Source organism: Mastomys coucha, unplaced genomic scaffold, assembly GCF_008632895.1.
Source record: "Mastomys coucha isolate ucsf_1 unplaced genomic scaffold, UCSF_Mcou_1 pScaffold15, whole genome shotgun sequence".
Classification (NCBI taxonomy): Eukaryota; Metazoa; Chordata; class Mammalia; order Rodentia; family Muridae; genus Mastomys; species Mastomys coucha.
Genome location: NW_022196897.1, coordinates 20,613,175 through 20,631,095, shown reverse-complemented (window position 1 = coordinate 20,631,095; position 17,921 = coordinate 20,613,175). Strand labels below are relative to the sequence as shown.

The window sequence follows — 17,921 nt, the reverse complement described above, 5'->3', positions numbered from 1 at the left end:
AGAAATCCACCTGCCTCTGCCTCCCAAGTGCTGGGATTAAAGGCATGTGCCACCACTGCCTGGCTAAAACCAATGTTTTCTTGTTAAAACAGGGTCTTAATTGTGGTCCAAGTTGGCCTAGCACTTGCAATCCTGCCTCAACCACCCAAGTTGCTGAGCAAACAACAACAACAACAAACCCTGTATTGTGTGGTTAGCTCACGCTGGCTCACCCTGTAAAGTGCTTGGCATACAAGCTTGAGGGTGAGAGTTCACTCTCCAGCAGCCATATTTAAAAACAAAACAAAACAAAAAATGCCAGATGTGATGGTTACTTTGAAACCTCAGCTTTGGGGGTGAACACAGAAAGATCCTGGGAGCTCCTGGGCCTGTCAGTGAACCCTAATCAATGAGACCCACCATGGAAAGGAACAACTGTGAGGTCCACCTCTGACTTCCACAGACACCCGAAGACACACATGTAAGCATGCACTCACACACACAAACTACATCTTCAACATGTCTAGAACAAGATAAGCTGGCCTCAAATCTCACTATGTAGATGAGAATGATCTTGAATTTATCCTTCTGCCACTTGAGCATGACAGGCATGCAGGACCACACTCAGTTTATGTGGAGCTGGGGACTGTCCCCCCAAGGCCTCCTGTATACTAGGCAAGCGCTCCACCCACCAAGCCATATCCCATCCCCAGCCCCCAAATCCCGCTCTTGTCTGTGAGTTGTAGAGCCTCTGCTGAAGATCTAAGTCACTCCTGCTGTGCTCTCCCAGCCCCAGCCCTCAGATGCCCAGATTGACTGGGATTTCGTTATGGTGGCCATTGCATGGGGACACCCTTGGGACCCTGTCCAGTTGGTGAGTTTGTGGCTAACAGAGAGGCAGGAGGCATGGGAAATAGCTTCCCAGAATGATAGCTGTCCCCAGGGGCTGCTCCCACCCCCGACCTTCTCCTCCCAGGAAGAAGTCTGGTTCACAGCAGGCCCTAGCCCCATCATAACATGCTCCATCACGTGGGCAACCCCCAGCCTGTCTCTCCTACCTTCACATAGTCCCCAGCAGCCTCCAGCTCTGCAGCAGCCCTGGAAGAAGAGAAAAGAGGTGAGCATTCTCAGCACTTCTCAGATCCCCTGAGTGTCCACCTGCCTGCTGATGTGCAGCTTGGTCCTGGCCTTAGGAGCCCAGGATGCTAATTGCTATGGCTGATGGACCTATGGCTACTCCACCACTCCCAGCTGTGCAGCCCTGAATAAGTTCCTTCACGTCTCTGATCCTGGTTTTCCTCTTCATAAATCAGGAACAAAGACAGCCACTGCCTAATGGAGGTGTCTGGAGCACTCAGGGTGAGTGTTTACCCAGCTCATGACATGTGTTTTTCTGGTGTCAGTTTCCTCTCTCTGCCTCTTCTACACAATCCCTACCCCTGAGTCTATACACTAGAGGACCTCGACTGAGGCTCTGCCCCTCTCCTCTGGCCTCCTTCGTCTACATTGCCAGTGTATTGGCTACTGCTGGTTATGGCCAGTACACACCTATTCTCTCTGCCTTCAGGGTAGTAGGGATGAAGCCTTAGAGAGGCCAGAGGTGGTAGCTTTTCCAGGATGCTGAACAAAGAGCCTTCACCTTTGTGAGTCACTTCTCCCAGCCACAGCTCTCTGTCTCTCTCCCTCTCCCCCCGCCAAGTGTGTGTGTGTGTGTGTGTGTGTGTGTGTGTGTGTGTGTGTGATCGCACATGTGAGGCAAGCATGCTTTTGCACTTTTGCATTTGTTTTGAGACAGGGTCCCATGTAGAGCAGACTGGACTCAAATGTGCTAGGCAGATGAAAGTAGCTTTGAACTTCTGATCCTCCTTGCCTCTGCTTGCATGCTGGGATTATAGAGGCACACAACCACCACCACCCCAGCCCAGCAGGCCTAAAGAACTGAAGCCTTCATCTAGTGCTGCCCCACTCCTCACCCAGTACACATGCACACACGCACACCCATCCCCTCCAGTGCCCTCCATGCTGGAGGCATCTCCAGTTTGCTATTCAGAAGCAGCTTCTGGTCCTCCCCATCATCCTTCATAGCTGGGTACCAGCTCCCTCCTCCCTGCTGTGACAGCCAAAGCCTCAGGTTCACTTTCTACCCTGGGCCCACCAGCAGACTACACCCCACTCCACAGGCCGTGATCCATGTAAGAGGCCACACACTGCCCAGGAGGAAATCCTCATTTCAGAACAGAAGACAGAGTCTGTCCCTGCAGCTGGACCACCGACTCTTCCATGGCTTTCTTGCTGGTTCCCCATGTCCACTCCCCCATACTGTCAGCCTCAGCTCTGATACCAGAAAACTCAATCCCAGCAGGCCCTCCCTACCCACCAAGGCTTACTATGCTGCTGTCCAGTCTGAATTCTTATACTCAAGCAATTCTCCTGCCTCAGCCTCTCTCTTTTCCAGTGCTGGAGAAGAGAGCCCAGGCCTTGCATAGACTAGCCAAGCACTCTACACCGTGCCATGTCCTCAGGCCCCATCTGCTAAAGAATAAAATCTAGACTCCCCTCCACAGCAGTGTAATTCATCATCCAAACCAAACTTCTCACCTCCTTGAGAATAAAGGGGCCCTGTTACCATGATAAGAACCAGGACCTAGCTCCCTGACCTCTAAGGTTCTGTGTGCTGCTGGCACTTCCCTGCCTACCACACCAACACTCAACAATGTCTACTTCAACTATACTGTCCCTCCTGCTCCAGCTGCCCTGGCCTCGACAGTTTGTTCCTGCCACAGGGCCTTTGTACTTACTTGGAGCTGTCTTTCCCCAGCTTTTCACAAGGCTTTTCCCTCCCTCCACTTTCTTCTGGGCTCAGTTCAAAGTCGCCTCCTCAGAGAAGCCTTGCCTGGCCATGCCAGGTACAACAGCCCTCCGGCCTTATTCTCTGCCTCCCATCTGCATCTGTCTATCTGTCAGATCCCTACCTGCAACAACCATTTCACTTTTATTTCTCAACTGAAAAGTAACAGAGAAAACCTCACGAGGGTGTGGACCGTCATTCGCAGTCCCCAGCGTAGTGCCAGGCAGAGGAGATTAGAATATGCAGCTTCACAGAGTACATGAAGAGTAAGCAGCCAGCCAGCAGCCATCATGCACTCTTTTCTCTTAGGCTGAACAACTTGTTCCCAGACAATGGCCTTAGATTTGCCATCTGCAAAATGGGAATAAAGCGTATGCTCAAACACAGGAGCCTAGTTTTCAAAACAAAAGATGAGAAAGAAAAAAAAAAAAGAAAGGAAAAGAAGAATTTCCTAGTTCCTGCAACCGAGGCTTCCTGTAGCTACTCCTTGTTCTGACATTCTGAAGTCCTTTATTATTAACTTTCCCTGCTAGAAAAATCCTTCCTGCTCTCTACCCTCTGTCCCCTAAGCTGTAGTCTGCAATAGCACAGGATTCCAAAGCCTTTTTCAGTGCTCCCTGGCCAGTGACACTGTGAGGTGGAGGAGGGAGTCCCTCCCCTGTCAGCTCTGTCCACTCTTTCCGGGTGAGGTGTCCCATCCCAACATTTCCGGCCATTCAGGCCCGGAAATCCTCCCAGTGCTGGGAACAAATTGTCAGGGACACACTGGGATCAACTCTGTGCTTCCTCCTCTTTCCTGCCCACTTCCTCTTAGGTTTTGGGGCAGGGATACAGCCCTAAAGATGATGCGCTGCCCAGCTTATGTATGTATTCAGAGCCAGGAAGGCTGTCCATGGCAGGGCCACTGGCCAAGGAACTTCAGCCCCTTCACCTCCCTTGCCACCGCTCTGTCATTCCAGTCACAACATGACCATGTCCACTGATAACCTATGGCCGTTACAGGCCACCCTCCCTCCATTTGTGGCCCTGAGACACACTCACCAACTCCTAGTAGCCCTGTTAAAATAAAAGCTGGAGTACAGCTCCCCTTTGCCCCATTGTCTGGCAGCAGGGGTCCAGCTTCATCAGTCTGGGAGTCAAGGTTCCTAACAGACTCCTGGGGATGGGCTCCTTTTGGTTTTTGGTTTTTGGTTTTTGGTTTTTTTGAGACAGAGTTTCTCTGTGTAGCCCTGGCTGTCCTGGAACTCACTCTGTAGACCAGGCTGGCCTCAAACTCAGAAATCCACCTGCCTCTGCCTCCCAAGTGCCGGGATTAAAGGAGTGCGCCACCACCACCCACCCAGCGGGGATGGGCTCCTTATGGCCATGCATACTCACTACATGGGGCTGCCCTGGCCAAGGCCACATGGTAAGTACCCCCCAGCACCAACTTCTGAGGGCCTTTGCTCTGTTTGGTTGTCTGGTTTTGTTTTTTGAGACAGGGTCTCTCTGTGTAGCCCTTGGCTGTCCTCAAATTCTGCCTATCAAGTGCTGGGATTAAAGGCCTGGGCCACCCTGCCCCACTGGGCTTTGCTGTTTCTGTTCCCTCTGGACATCAGCTTACCACAGTCTTGGGAAGCTGACAACCATCCAGTATGTTGTATGGTTGTATGTGTGTGTCTGTGTGTCAGTGTGCACATGTTGTGTCTGTGTATGTGAATGTTTATCTCTCTGTGTGTCTGTCTGTGTATGTGTGTCTGTGTATTCATGTGTGTGTATGTGAGCGTGTATCTCTGTGTGTATGTCTGTCTGTGCATGTGTGTCTGTGTGTATGGTGTATGCTTGTGTGTGTGAATTCGTGTGTGTATGTCTCTGTGTATGTCTATGAATTTATGTGTGAGTATCTGTGTGTCTCTCTGTGTGTGCATGTGTGTGTCTGTATGTCTGTTTGTCTGTGTGTGTGCATGTCTATGTGTGTGTGTGTGTGTGCTGTTTGCAGATGTCTCTGTGTGTGAATGAATGTGTGTGTCTGTGTTTGCATGTGTGTCTGTGTGTACATGTGTGTGTCTGTGTATGCAAGTGTGCGAATGCAGACCACTGTACTCATGAGATCAGAGAATCTTCCACCAGGTTGGGTGTCAACCCTTGCCTTCCTTCTACCTTGATTGGGGTGGGCTCTCTGTGTTGGCTACCTATTGCATTCACCATCCAGCTGGCCAGCTTCCAAGGGCTCTCCTGCCTTCCACCTCCCATTCGGAACACACAGATTACAGATTCTCACATTTACACATCTGGCTGTTCTGTGGGAACTCGGGTCCCCGCACCTATGAAAGAAGTGCTATAGTGACTGAGCCATCTTCCCAGCTGCAGCACCTTGTGCAGCACTCCACCACTGAGCTAAACATGTCTCTGGATGCCTCCTCTCCCTCCTCATTCCTACTCCATTTCCGGCCTCCAAAAAATATTTCCAAAGAACTCCGGGGTCTATAACCTCTGGGCCTTTGCACCTGACATTATATTCCCTCTGCCTGGACCATCCTGTCTGCCTGACAGCCACGGGTGTTGGTAACTCCTGCTCAGCCTACCGCGCTGTCAATTTGTTCAGAGATCTTTTTAGAACACACTCCCTTTCACTGCAACGATCAAATCCAGAAAGCAAAGTGTTCCTTATAACTCGGCTCCGAGAATTAATTCATTATTTCTTACGCTATATACTTAAAAGACACTTCCCCTCTAATATTAGTGGTGAAATCAGTTAACAGGCAACAGTGACGACTGAGCTAAATCAGGCCCATTCGGCAGTGGCATTCATTATTTAAATGACCGACCCTGTAATTGCCTGTATTAACAGATTTGTTCTAATAACTGACACCATGAGTTGCATGGATCAGTTTAATTAATTGCATTAATGAGTAGTAATTAGTACCTATTATCCTTTATTTTCCCAATGCGTGTTGGAAGCAGAACTTCACCTTCAGGGACCTCTGGCCTGGAACAGAAGGCTGAGTGAACTTCCACAAGGATCCTGGAGAAGTAGAGAAGGAGGCTGCCCCACCTCTCATGGCCTTACCCTCTGCACAGGCCTGGATGCCCTCTCTCTGTCCCAGAGTTTCCTCCTTTGGGCCTCGGGATCTGGTCATATAGCCTGAGAAGAGAGCTGCCCCGCTCTGCCACCTGCTTTCCTCTCTCTGAGGCTTAGCTTCCTCATCTTCTGAGGGAACATCATGTCTGCCTAGAAGGCCACGATGTTCAGCGCCAGGTCCCCTCGCCCAGGTGGGCTCCAGATACCAACGCCACTCTCCTAGGGTATTAGAGCTTTCCTTGCACAGACCCTGTTTCTGTTTTGTTCAGTTTTGTTATGTTTTCAAAACAAAAGTCTAGGCTTGTCTCAAACTTACTGTGTACCCAAAGCTGACCTTGAACTCCTCATGCTCCTGCTCCACTTTCCAAATACTGGGTTCCCACCAAACAGGTGCTTGCTATCTATCATATAGATTTTGAGACAGGGTCTCAGTCTCTGTAACCCAGGCTGGCCTTGAACTCATCAATCCCCCTGGTCATCTTTCTCTAAGTTTTGCTCACCCCTCATGGTACCCCATGGTACCTTCTACTGGCTGCCTTCAGCTTCAGTGGCCTAAGCAGAGGACTCTGGGATGGAAAGCAGGGTCTCTTCTGAGACAGCAATAGCCATGGGAGCTGAGAGTCTCTGCCAGGATTTATTCCTTGCCCTGCCGCAAAGTACAGGCTACCACTGGGTCAGTCACATCCCTGATCCTGGCTGTGGGGAGCCATTAGGAAAGGTGCTGGCCTAAGAGGAAGGGAAGAGTCAAGGATGCTAAGCCTGAGCTGCCAAAGGTAGCTGGGAACCTGCCAGAGAGAGCTGAGAGCTGCAGGGAGGCCCTTAGAGAGTGCAGAGGATAGAGTATCCGCTGACTGTGAGGGCTGACACTGATGCAGGGAGAGCCCAGCTGAAGCAAGGTGCCTGGCCCCAGAGTCAGACTGCAGCTAAAGTGGTCTGAGGTCTGTGTCTGCTGTATCCCTCCTATGGAGTGACAACCCTGGAAAAGGGGAGCCAATCCCAGGTGGACACAGAAAGGAAGCTGGGGAGGAGACAGGAGATAAATAGCATTTCACCCAGACAGCCAAGATGCTCTACTGGGAACAAGAAATGGGGTGAGAAGCACTTGGGGAAGATCCATGGGGATTCTGAAAGGCACCTAAATAAGAAGTAGAAAGCTGGGACCCGAAATGAGACCCATTCATTCTGTGGGACTCAGTTTCCCATCCTATAGCATGAGCAACCGCCATGTATTGGTCTTCACTGATCAACGTCCATACCTTCTACCTGACATCCTATCTAGTTTTCACCATCAGGGGAAATTAGGGCTCAGAGGGAAAAAGTTCCACTCTACACAGGTCCAGCAACCTGCAAACCGGTCCCCGAGGGCTGAAAGCAACGTCGTTTGAGTGGGAGGTCAGTGTGGGGACAGCTCATCTTTCCTAAGATAGTCAGGTTCCCACAACCCAAGGCATCTTGGAGTCTCTTGGACTGTGAGAAAGTCTCCACAGGAAATGAGAGCCAGGAGCAGCTGGGCCCCTTCAGAAGACGTGGCCCAGCCGCCCTGCGCCCAGGGAGGCTGAGCACGCTGGGCCCACAGCGACTCCCCCCTCCACGGGTAATCGGGTAATAGCTACCAGATGCCCGGCAGCTAACGTCACTCTTCAGGGCCGAAAGGGTCGTGGGACTCTGGGGAGACTTGGAAATTCTTGAATCAGAATCAACATTCCAAAAGGAAATAAGGAAGGGGAGGGGGTGTCCTGGCCTGTTTGCAATGCCTGGCACCAGGGCTGGGACAATTTAGGGTGCCCTACCTCTCTTTTAGGATGTCATTTATCCCAGTCTCAGTGTCCTTCCAAGAAGCCTTCTTGGGCTGTCCGGGAGGATGGCAAGGGACATTCAAGGCAGGCACTACTAGCGAGCAGGACAGAGCTAAGGTCACATCTCCCTGCAGATGTGACCAACCTCCTGACTACACAAGGCTGCAGACAGCTGCGAACAAATTCCAACACACAACTGTAAACTTGCTTTGCCGATGACAACCTAATGCCACAATGTCAAAAGGACACAGCAGAGTGCTTGCCTAGCATGCAGGAGGTCCTAGGTTCCATCTATAGCACCCCAAATGATCAGGTGTGGTGGTGTACACCCAAAATCCCAGCACTTGAGCAGTGAAGACAGGAGGATCGGATGATGATGATTACACAAGGCCAGCCTGGGCTATATGAGCCGCTGACTCAAAAATTAAACAACAAAAAGTTTTACCATACCTGCAAGGAGAAAGACTGTCCTGAACAAGATCCCAACTCATTTGCTCTGTTTTCTTCTCCTATCCTCTGCTCAGACTTTCTGATCTCTGCTGATGAGCAAATCAGTTGAAGATGCTCCTAGCCCAGGACTTTGTACAGGCCATTCTCACACTCTGGTTCACTTTTCCCGGAGAGCAACTGCGTTTGCTCCTTCTTACTTTAGCCAATAATTTTTCCTCCCTAACTGGCTTGGTTTGGTTTTATTTCATTTCAGGGTGTGTGTGTGTGTGTGTGTGTGTGTGTGTGTGTGTGTGTGTTGTTTTTTTGGGTTTTTTCTGAGATGGGTTTTCTGCCTGACTGTCCTGGAACTCACTTTGTCAACCAAGCTGGCCTCAAATTCAGAGATCCGACTGCATCTGTCTCTGGAGTGCTGGGATTGAAGGCATGTGCCATTCACTGGCACTGCCTGCTCCTTACTAGCCCTTTCCCCCAAGACCAGTCTCAGCGCTTGATTGTAAATTTGTTTGATCTTCCCTAGCTGCTCCTGTAACTCATCAATCTGGTTTGCTGTCTGACCCTCTGCCTCTGGGAGAAACTCTCTATTAGACTCAACCTTCTGTGCTCACTGCTCTTTGCTCAGAGTCTAGGACAAATGTGAAGCCTGGGTACCACCTCAGGGAGAATTAAAAAGAATGATAGGCTGGTGAATTAGCCCAGGGAGTGACGACTTGTGCTCGCCATGAAACCCTGATTGATTGCAGCATGGTCCCTGGATCCCACACACAGAAGAGAACCACAAAGTTGTCCTCGAGCTTCCACATATACATAACACATTCTGACAGGACCTATGCCAATGTAATAATAAGTACACGTTTAAAAATGTATTAAAAAAATAAAATGAATGAAGCTCTAACTTGGCTTAAATGTGCTCTTTTGTGAAGTATGCCCCAATACCAGGGCACTGTGGAAAGCCATTTGAAATAGTGGTAGAAAAATTCTTGAGATTTCCTTTGAGGGAGAGACATATGGCCTGGTGGTTAAGATTTGAGCTAAGCCAGGCAGTGGTGGCACACACCTATAATCCCAGCACTTAGGAGGCAGAGGCAGGTAGATTTCTGAGTTCGAGGCCAGCCTGGTCTACAGAGTGAGTTCCAGGACAGCCAGGGCTACACAGAAAAACCCTGTCTCAAAACAACAACAACAACAACAACAACAAAAAGATTTGAGCTAAGAGTTACTCAGGCTTGAGAACAAACTTGGATTCTTACAAATGGTCAACGTGTAACCCCAGAACAGTCTTCCCTATCATCCCAGGAGAATCTTCCCTATAACCCCAGAAGAGTCCTCCCTGTTAGCCTTAGCCTAACCATTGGATAAATGGAGCAACAGGTCCTGATGGGCTCTTGACAGCTGGTAAGTGAAGAGACCCTAGTGTGACACTTCTATGTGGGTGGAGGAGGTATGGGGGCTCCCCTTCCTTCTCCAGGCCTGGCCTTCTCCTCCTCTGTCACACTGACTTGGGGGTGAGGGGAGTTCTCTGGACCCTGCTGTCTCATTTCCCCTGGGGCAGAGGGCCGTGTCTCTTGGGCAGAGGATGCAGGGTAGGCTGCTGTGCTCCACTTGACCAGCTGAAGGCGGGCCCTCTTGCCTCATCCTCCATGATCTCAGCAGAGACAGGGCACCAGGAAATCCCTGCAGCCTCACCTCTTCCCCTTCCTTCCTCCTGCTCCAGGTGCACCCTGCTTTCCCAGGGTGGGGGAGGGACACCATCTCCCCAGCCTTGGCTACTCTGACATCCACTAGAATGGCCCCTTTGGACACTCAGGAAGGTGGGTCCCATCCTGCTCACTGGCACTCTTAGCTAGCCTTCTGCCTAGCTGGATGGCACCTCAGAGAGACCCAGAGGCCCAGCATGGAATAGAGTTAGCCTGAGAGCCCCACTGCTCTCCACACTCCAAGGGATTCCTGTGACAAAACATCAGAAAGTCCCTGGACACTGGGGTTGGGACACTGGGTCCTAGAGCACCAGAACAGGGCTTGATCTGGCTTGCTAAACCCACCTCAGAACTCCCAAACACTTCAGGAGATGGGAGGCAGAGAATCTCAACTGTTTCTCTTGGTCAGGTACAGGCGAAACATCGCTAGAACAAGCTTTTGCCATAACAGCTTGGGCTGAGAGTCAGACTGGACACTTGAAAGGCTTTTCAAGACCCCTGGCCCTGCCCTAGGCAAAGGTGTTCCAGAGGTTGATGGCATAAGCCTAGGAGGTAGAGTGAAACTCCTATTCTGACTTCCACTAGACAAGTCAAGCAAGCAAGTAGACTTTTCTATGTTTATTTACAAAACCGGCTCTCTCTCCAGGATCTGTCAGAAGATTAGCAGAGAGATGCTAAGTGTGTTCAGAGACAAGGCAGGGAAGACAAGTCAAGTCACAGCTGAAGGAAAATTCCAGAAGATACCAGGTGTGGTGGCACAGGTCTGTAACACCTGAACTTTCCAGGTGGATGCAGGATGATCAAGAGATCCAGTACAGCTAGGCATGATGGCCCTCGCCTTTAATCCCCTGGGAGGCAGGCAGATTTCTTTGGGTTCAAGAACAGTCTAGTGAGTTCCAGGGCAGTCAGGACTACACGCAAAAAGTCTGAGTACAGCCCGTGTTACATGAGACCCTGCCTCAATAAGTAAAAAGAAAGAAAAATCCCAGATGTTAAACCCATAGCAGTGTGTGTCAGCTGCTCCAGCGACCAGCATCTCCCCACTGGTCCACTACTGCTGTTCTGCTTGCCCTCCCTAGAGCCAGTTTGGTCACTCACCTTCGGGGCCCTAGCGCAGAGCACCTTCGGCCCACTGCAGTCATTCCGTGATCACAACCTGAAGCCCAGGAACCGTCTCAGTCTGACACTCCCGCTAAGACTCAGCTAGGAGCTACGGAGCTCAGAGTAGGACCCTAGGGGCAGGGCCAGACCTGAAGACCACGCCCTAGACACGCCTCCGGCCCGTAGGATCCAAAGAAAAACAAATCCTCCTCAAACTTGCTCCTCTCTCGCTCCTCCTCCCCTCCCTGTCAGTCACTATCTGGGCTGGAGAAAGTTCTCCCATCCGAACACACAGCCCCTGCCTCCCCCGCCCGGCTCCGTTCCGGCGAACCAATCAGTGTCTCTGAGTGGGAGGAGCCAAGCTACGGGTGAAATCTCAGACCTGGGAAAAGAAACCTTACAGCCTCAAGGATCTGGCCCTCTTGCATCCTGTTTTTGTTTTTGTTTTTGCTTTTGTGGTTTTTTGTTTTGTTTTGTTTTGTTTTTTGTTTGTTTTTGACAGGGGTTCTCTGTATAGGCCTGGCTGGCCTGGAACTCACTCTGTAGACCAGGCTGGCCTCGAACTCAGAAATCCACCTGCCTCTGCCTCCCAAGTGCTGAGATTAAAGGCGTGCGCCACCAATGCCCGGCCCTCTTGCGTCCTTAACTGCAAAATGAAGTCGAATTTTAGAGAGGGTAGCTGGAGAAGGCAGCCTGAGGCAGCGAGAGATGGTGGGGAAAGCCTTAATTTTATTAATTATGAAAATAGCATTTCCCAAAGCCAAGGAGGTGGGGGTAGGTTTGGGGGGGAGAGGAGGAATTAGGCAGGTGTACATGCCAGTCCTCTCCCTTCACCATGTGGACACTAGGGATCAAGCTTATGCTACCACTTGGCAGTATGTGTCTTTACCAACTGAGCCATCATGCAGGCTCGCTATTCATTGATATCTTTACATGAACTCAACTTATGGGGTCCAATAAGTAAATCCTTTTCACAAGTTGCTTTCTAGAAAAGTCATCAGCCATGTTGGCCCCCAAAACGTAAGGCGCTGAGTTCTTGCTGGAGTGTGTACTGGGCTCTGAGTCAGGCGGGCCTCAAGGGCTTGGTTGCTAGCAGGATGGATGTTGAGCCTGGCTGGGGCAGATGAAACCGGCTTCCTGATCTTGTCCTTATCTGCAGTAGAAACAGTATATCTCTAGCCAGTTTTCTTTTGAGAATTAGTTACAAATGTTTCCAGAGAATGCCTAGTTGGTGGAAAGCTCTTGGGTGTTCCTTCTCCTGCTCTACGTTTCTCTCCCGCCTTCCTTCCATGTTTTCCAGGCTGGCCCAGAGCGCCAAGAATCACCCTGAACTGCAAATCCTCCGGCTTGCAGCTCTCAGGTGCCACCACACCAACTTATGTAATGACAGAGACTGGGCTGGATATGTCAACGTGACACAAGCTAAAGTCATCTGAGAGGAGGGTGCCTCAATTATGAAAATGCTTCCACAAGATCTGGTTGTAGATCAGGTGCTGTGGTGGTGGCACATACCTTTAATCCCAGTAACTAGGGAGGCAGAGGCAGGAGGATCTCTGTGAGTTCCAGGCCAGCCTGGTCTACAGAGTAAGCGAGTTCTGGCTCTGCCAGGGCTGCACCGAGAAACCTTGTCTCCAAAAAAACAAAAACAAACAAAACACATTGGGGCTGTAGGCAAGCCTGTAGGAGCTTTACTTAATTAGCGATGGATGAGGGAGGGCACAGTCCATTGTGGGTGGTGCCCACCTCTGGTGGTCCTGGCTGTAAGAAGGCAGGCTGAGCAAGGCATGAGAAGCAAGCCAGTAAGCAGCACACCTCCATGGCCTCTGCATCAGCTCCTACCTCCAGGCTCCTGCCCTGCTTGAGTTCCTGTCCTGACTCCCTTCAGTGATGAAATCAGTGTGCAAGTGTGAGCCAAATAAACCCTTTCCTCCTCACACTCCTTTTTGGTCATGGGGTTTCACTGTAGCAATAGAAACCCAAACTAAGGCAGGGATCAAACTCAGGGTTTCCTGTGTGCTTCCTGGCGAGCACTCAGCCAGCTGATCTACATACCTAGCTCACTCACTCACTTTATTTCCTTTTTATTTCATTTCCTGTTTTTGAGACAGGGTTTCACTCTTGTAGTTCCAGCTGACCTCAAACTCATAGCAATCCCCCAGCCTCAGTTGCCTCTATACAGGGATCATAGGATGTACCATTTCCTACACCCAAGCCTTTTCTTTTCAGCCCAGATGTTTGTGCCCTGTTGGCACCTACCTTTCTGGGTGCACATCCCCAGGGACTTGCTCCTCCTTTGTGTCTACTGTGAGGTCCTCGAGTTTCCTCATAGGGTTCACTTCTATTGCTGAAGGTGCCATATCCTCCTGCAGGGCTTCAGTTCCCTCCTCTGCCTCCTTAGCTGCCTCTAAGTCTGGTGGCTCTGGCAGCCTTCGAGATATGAGGTGGGACTCTTGGCTGACCTCCTGGGCCTTCTGGACAGCCTGTTGTTTCTGAGCCTTCTTGATGTTAGGGCGGGGCATGGTACCCATGTGGCTGTACATGTCACTAGAGCGTGCATAGGCAGGAGGACTCTTTGGGAGTGTCACCATGTCATCCTGTGTGGCTTCAAAAGTGTCAGGCTCCGGACAAGACCGGATACTGGCGGAGGCTGAAGAGCGTCTCAGAGAAAAGGACCTCGGGAGATTGGAAAGGCTCCCGAGACCCTTGAACTTGAAGAACTCTGTCGAGGGAGGAGAAAAGGGAAAGAATTAATCATAGTGTCAGCAGGAATGGAATAATGTAGCATCCCCATGGGTCTGCATGGCAAGGGTACAAAGGTTCGGGACACACCAGGGGCGGCTTCTCACTGTTTTGTTTTGGTTTTTCTCTAAGTTTTTTTTTTTTTTTTTTAAGATTTGTTTATTGTATATATGTGAATAAACTGTCACTGTCTTCAGACACACCAGAAAAGGGCATCAGATCCCATTACAGATGGTTGTAAGCCACCATGTGGTTGCTGGGGATTGAACTCAGGACCTCTGGAAGAGCAGTCAGTGCTCTTAACCGCTGAGCCATCTCTCCAGCCCATCTAAGTTTTTTTTTTTAATTCTTAATTATGTGTATGTATGTGGGAGCGGGGTACATGCATCATGAGTGTGGGTACCTTTGGAAGCCAGAAGAGGGCATTGAATCACCTGGAGCTGGAGTTACAGGTTGTGAGCCGCTCAAAGTGGGTGTTGGAAAGAGAGCTCATCTTATGCAAGAGGAGTAAAGGCTCACTGCTGCTGAGCTATCACTCCACACCCCCCACTCATTCCTAAGCTCCCGGAAGTGCAACAGCTGGCAGCTCTACAGTCACAGCACTGAGCTCAAGCCCTTCTTCCACATTCTAGCTGTGTGACCTTGGGCAAGTCATTAGACCTCTCTGAGCTCCTTCACCCACATCAGTAACACAAGGACCTTCCCAATAAGCAGCAAGAGGATTGAAGAGAAGTAGGCACATAAAGGGCTAGGGAGATGACTCTGAACAATGCAGGCACACAAGCATGACAACCTGAGTTCAAATCCCTGGACCCCATATAGAAGCTGGCCATGAGCTGGGCATGGGGGTACATGCCTATAGTTCCAGCACTCATGAAGCAGATACAGGTGGAGCTCTCTGAGTTCAAGGCCAGTCTGATGTACATGGTGGATCCCACAGCAAGAATTCCTTACAGAGGTCCAGTCTCAAAAAGAAAAACAAAAATAAAAATAAAAATAAACTGGGTAGTGGTGGCACACGCCTTTAGTCCCAGCACTTGGGAGGCTGAGGCAGGTGGATTGCTGAGTTCGAGGCCAGCCTGGTCTACAGAGTGAGTTCCAGGACAGCCAGGGCTACACAGAGAAACCCTGTCTCGAAAAACCAAAAATAAAATAAAATAAAATAAAAAAGAGAGGAGTTGGAGGCGCAATTCAGCAGGTAAGAGGGCTCACTGCTACACAAGAGGACTGGAGTTCAGATCTCAGCACCCCATCAGGTGAATCGCCTCCAGCTCCAAAGGATCTAAAGCCCCTTTCTGACCTCTGTGAACACACACACACACAACACACACACACACACACACACACACACACACACACAAATCTTTACAAAATAAAAGGTTGAGTCTGGAAAGGTGGCTCAGCAGTTAAGAGGACAGATGCCTTTCCAAGGATCCACATGGTGGTCTGTAACTCCACTTCCAGGGGATTCAGTGCCCTCTTCTGGCCTCTGGAATCCATGGGCACTATACACATGTGGTGTACAGACAAACATGAAGACAGATAGACATGACTTGTTTTTGAGACAGGGTCTCCCACACAGCCCTGGCTGTCCTGGGACTTACTTAGACTAGGCTGGCCTCAAACTCACAGAGATCCACTTGCATCTGCCTTCCTAGTCCAGGGATTAAAGGGGTGTACTACCATGCTCATCATGTATGTATGTATGTATGTATGTATGTATGTATGATAGGTTTCCCTACATATCCCTGGCTGTTCTGGAACTCACTCTGTAGACCAGGCTGGCCTCAAATTCACCAAGATCCACCTGCCTCTGCCTCCCAAGTTCTGGCATTAAAGGTGTGCACTACTACCCCCAGCAATGTATTTTTTAAAAATATAAATTTTAAAGAACTGTTTTAAAGTAAGATGGTAAGGGATCAAAGAAGATACCTGATGTTATGCCTGAACATATCTATGCATACATGCATGAACATGAACATACATACAAACCTTGTAAGTACCATGCTTCATGTACTATCTGGCACATAAAATATCCTCAAAAGGAAGATGACAATGATGACCAAAAATGCCTCCTACTTGTCAAACAGTGTGAATTCTTAGAATATATAAACATCCTGCTTTCCTTATAAGGAAATTGACATTCAGAGGGGTGAAATGGACAGTCTGAACTCCCACAGCTTACCCCAAAGCCTAGACGTGTGTGTGTGTGTGTGTGTGTGTGTGTGTGTGTGTGGTGTTTGTGTGTGAGTGTGTATGGTGTGTGTGTATGGAGTGTGTAAAAGTGTGTGAGTGCATATGGTATGTGAATGTGAGTGTGTGTAGTTTGTGAGTATGTATGCTGTATCTGTGAGAGTGTGTGTGGTATGTGAGAGTGTGTGTGAGTGTGTATGGTGTGTGTGTGGTGTGTGACTGTATTTGGTATGTGTGTGTGTGTGTGGTATGTGTGTGAGAGTGTGTGTGAGCATGCATGGTGTTTGTGTGAGTATATATGGTATGTGTGTAAGAGTGTGTGGTGTGTTTGTGTTATGGATGTGTATGGTATGTGTGTGTGTGAGTGTGTATGGTATGTGTATGGAGTGTGTGTCTATGTGTGTGCGTGTGGTATTTGTAGGTGAGTGTGAGTGGGGTGTGTGTATGTGTGTCGTGTGTAAGTATGTATGGTGTGTCTGTGAGAGTGTGTGTGGTATGTAAGTGTTTGAATGTGTATGGTGTGTATATGTGTCTGTCTCTGTGTGATGTGTGTGTGTGAGTATATGGGTGTGTGTGTGAATGTATATGGTATGTGTGTATGTTTGTGTGAATGTGTAAGGTGTGTGTGAGTGGGTATGTACGATGTGTGTATATGTATGTTGTGTGTATGTGAATGTGTATGATATATGTGTGTGAATGTGTATGGTGTGTGAGAGTGTGTATATGGGGTATGTGTGTGAGTGTGTGTGTTGTATGTGTGTGTGAGTGAATGTGTATGGTGTGTGTGTGAGTGTATATGGTGTGTGTGTGTATGTGAATGTGTATGGTGTGTATATGTGGTATGTGTGTGTGTATATGTGTGTGTGTAAAGAGTAGTGTCCAAGGCAATCTCTGGCACCAGGGTTGAAAGGAGATGGATGAGGCTGTATGCCTGAGGATTGGGGCCCCAATCTGTGGGTGTTTCTCTCCTCCCAGTGGGCTGAACCTGCGTTACAAACTCCTGTGATACCATCTTCCACCAAGGACGGAAGTGTATTTAGTTGCTCCCTCCTCCCTGCACCCCCTAAAGCTGTGGGACTGTCCCATCTCTGACTTCCGAAGGCCTCCAAATGACTTGAGCAAAAGGAGAAAACACTGGCCTTTGCACTTCCCTGCTTCCTCTGCATCCTCAGGTGCCCCTGATAGACAGACTCTGAGGCCCAGAGAGGAAAGGATCTGCCTACCACCCCACAGCAGATCCTCGCTGATTCTGGGTGGAAGCACGGGGCTCTGCACTTCAGGATTCATACGTGCCCAACCCCCTTGATCCTATCATAGAGAGTGCTGGCTACCGCCCTCCTTCTAAACAGGTTGCCCTGGGAGAGAGATCTCTATCTAGCACAAGGGTCACTGACTGTCTCCTTTCCCAATGCTACAGGTTTTGTTTGCTTGCTTTGTATGTTTGTATGAGACAGTGTCTCACTCTAACCTGCTTTGGTCTGCTCATGAGCCTCCTGCTTCTGACTTCTGAGTGCTAAGATTACAGATGTGTGCATCTCCATTTATACACACCACACACACACACAAACACACACACACACAGAGCGAGAGAGAGAGAGAGAGAGAGAGAGAGAGAGAGAGAGAGAGAGAGAGAGAGGGTGGGGGAGAGGGAGAGGGAGAGGGAGAGGGAGAGAGAGTGTGTGCTGGAAGGTTGGAAGGTCAGAGGAATCTGGGACAGAAGTTTGGGACCCAAAATGGATTGACCTGGAGAAAGAAATAGCAGCGGGTGGGTGTAGCTCACCCAAGAACCTGGTACCAGTCTCTTCCAGCCTCACTGCTGGTGGGAACACACCACGGCATCCACGGTCCCCACATCCACTCGCTCCCTAGAGATCTCCCTGAGATCTGGTGTTGAACTGGGTTCTGGACAACATAGGGTACCTGGGGATCTCTCCACGCACAGCATCATGGTCAGGATGATACAGAATATGGAAAGGCTGAGGGGGCTGACTGTGGTAAGAGGGAAGCAGAGGTCAGGCAGGGAGAGGGAAAGACAGAAACGGAAAGACAGACAGAGACGG

The 17,921-nt window shown here is 49.8% G+C and overlaps 1 protein-coding gene across 2 annotated transcripts in view; it reads right to left on the bottom strand.

The window, feature by feature from the left end:
- Nucleotides 1–17,921, bottom strand: part of Sh2d3c (SH2 domain containing 3C) — a 36,474-nt gene that overhangs the window by 18,264 nt on the left and 289 nt on the right. The window contains exons 2-3 of one of the 2 annotated variants that reach the window (XM_031369862.1): nt 13,186–13,648; nt 1,038–1,077 (exon numbers count right to left, since the gene is read on the bottom strand). In XM_031369862.1, the coding sequence (XP_031225722.1) occupies nt 1,038–1,077; nt 13,186–13,648 (503 nt within the window). Of the gene's footprint in view, nt 1–1,037; nt 1,078–10,926; nt 11,053–13,185; nt 13,649–17,921 lie in introns of those variants that run through there. The other variant, XM_031369863.1, reaches the window with a different exon arrangement.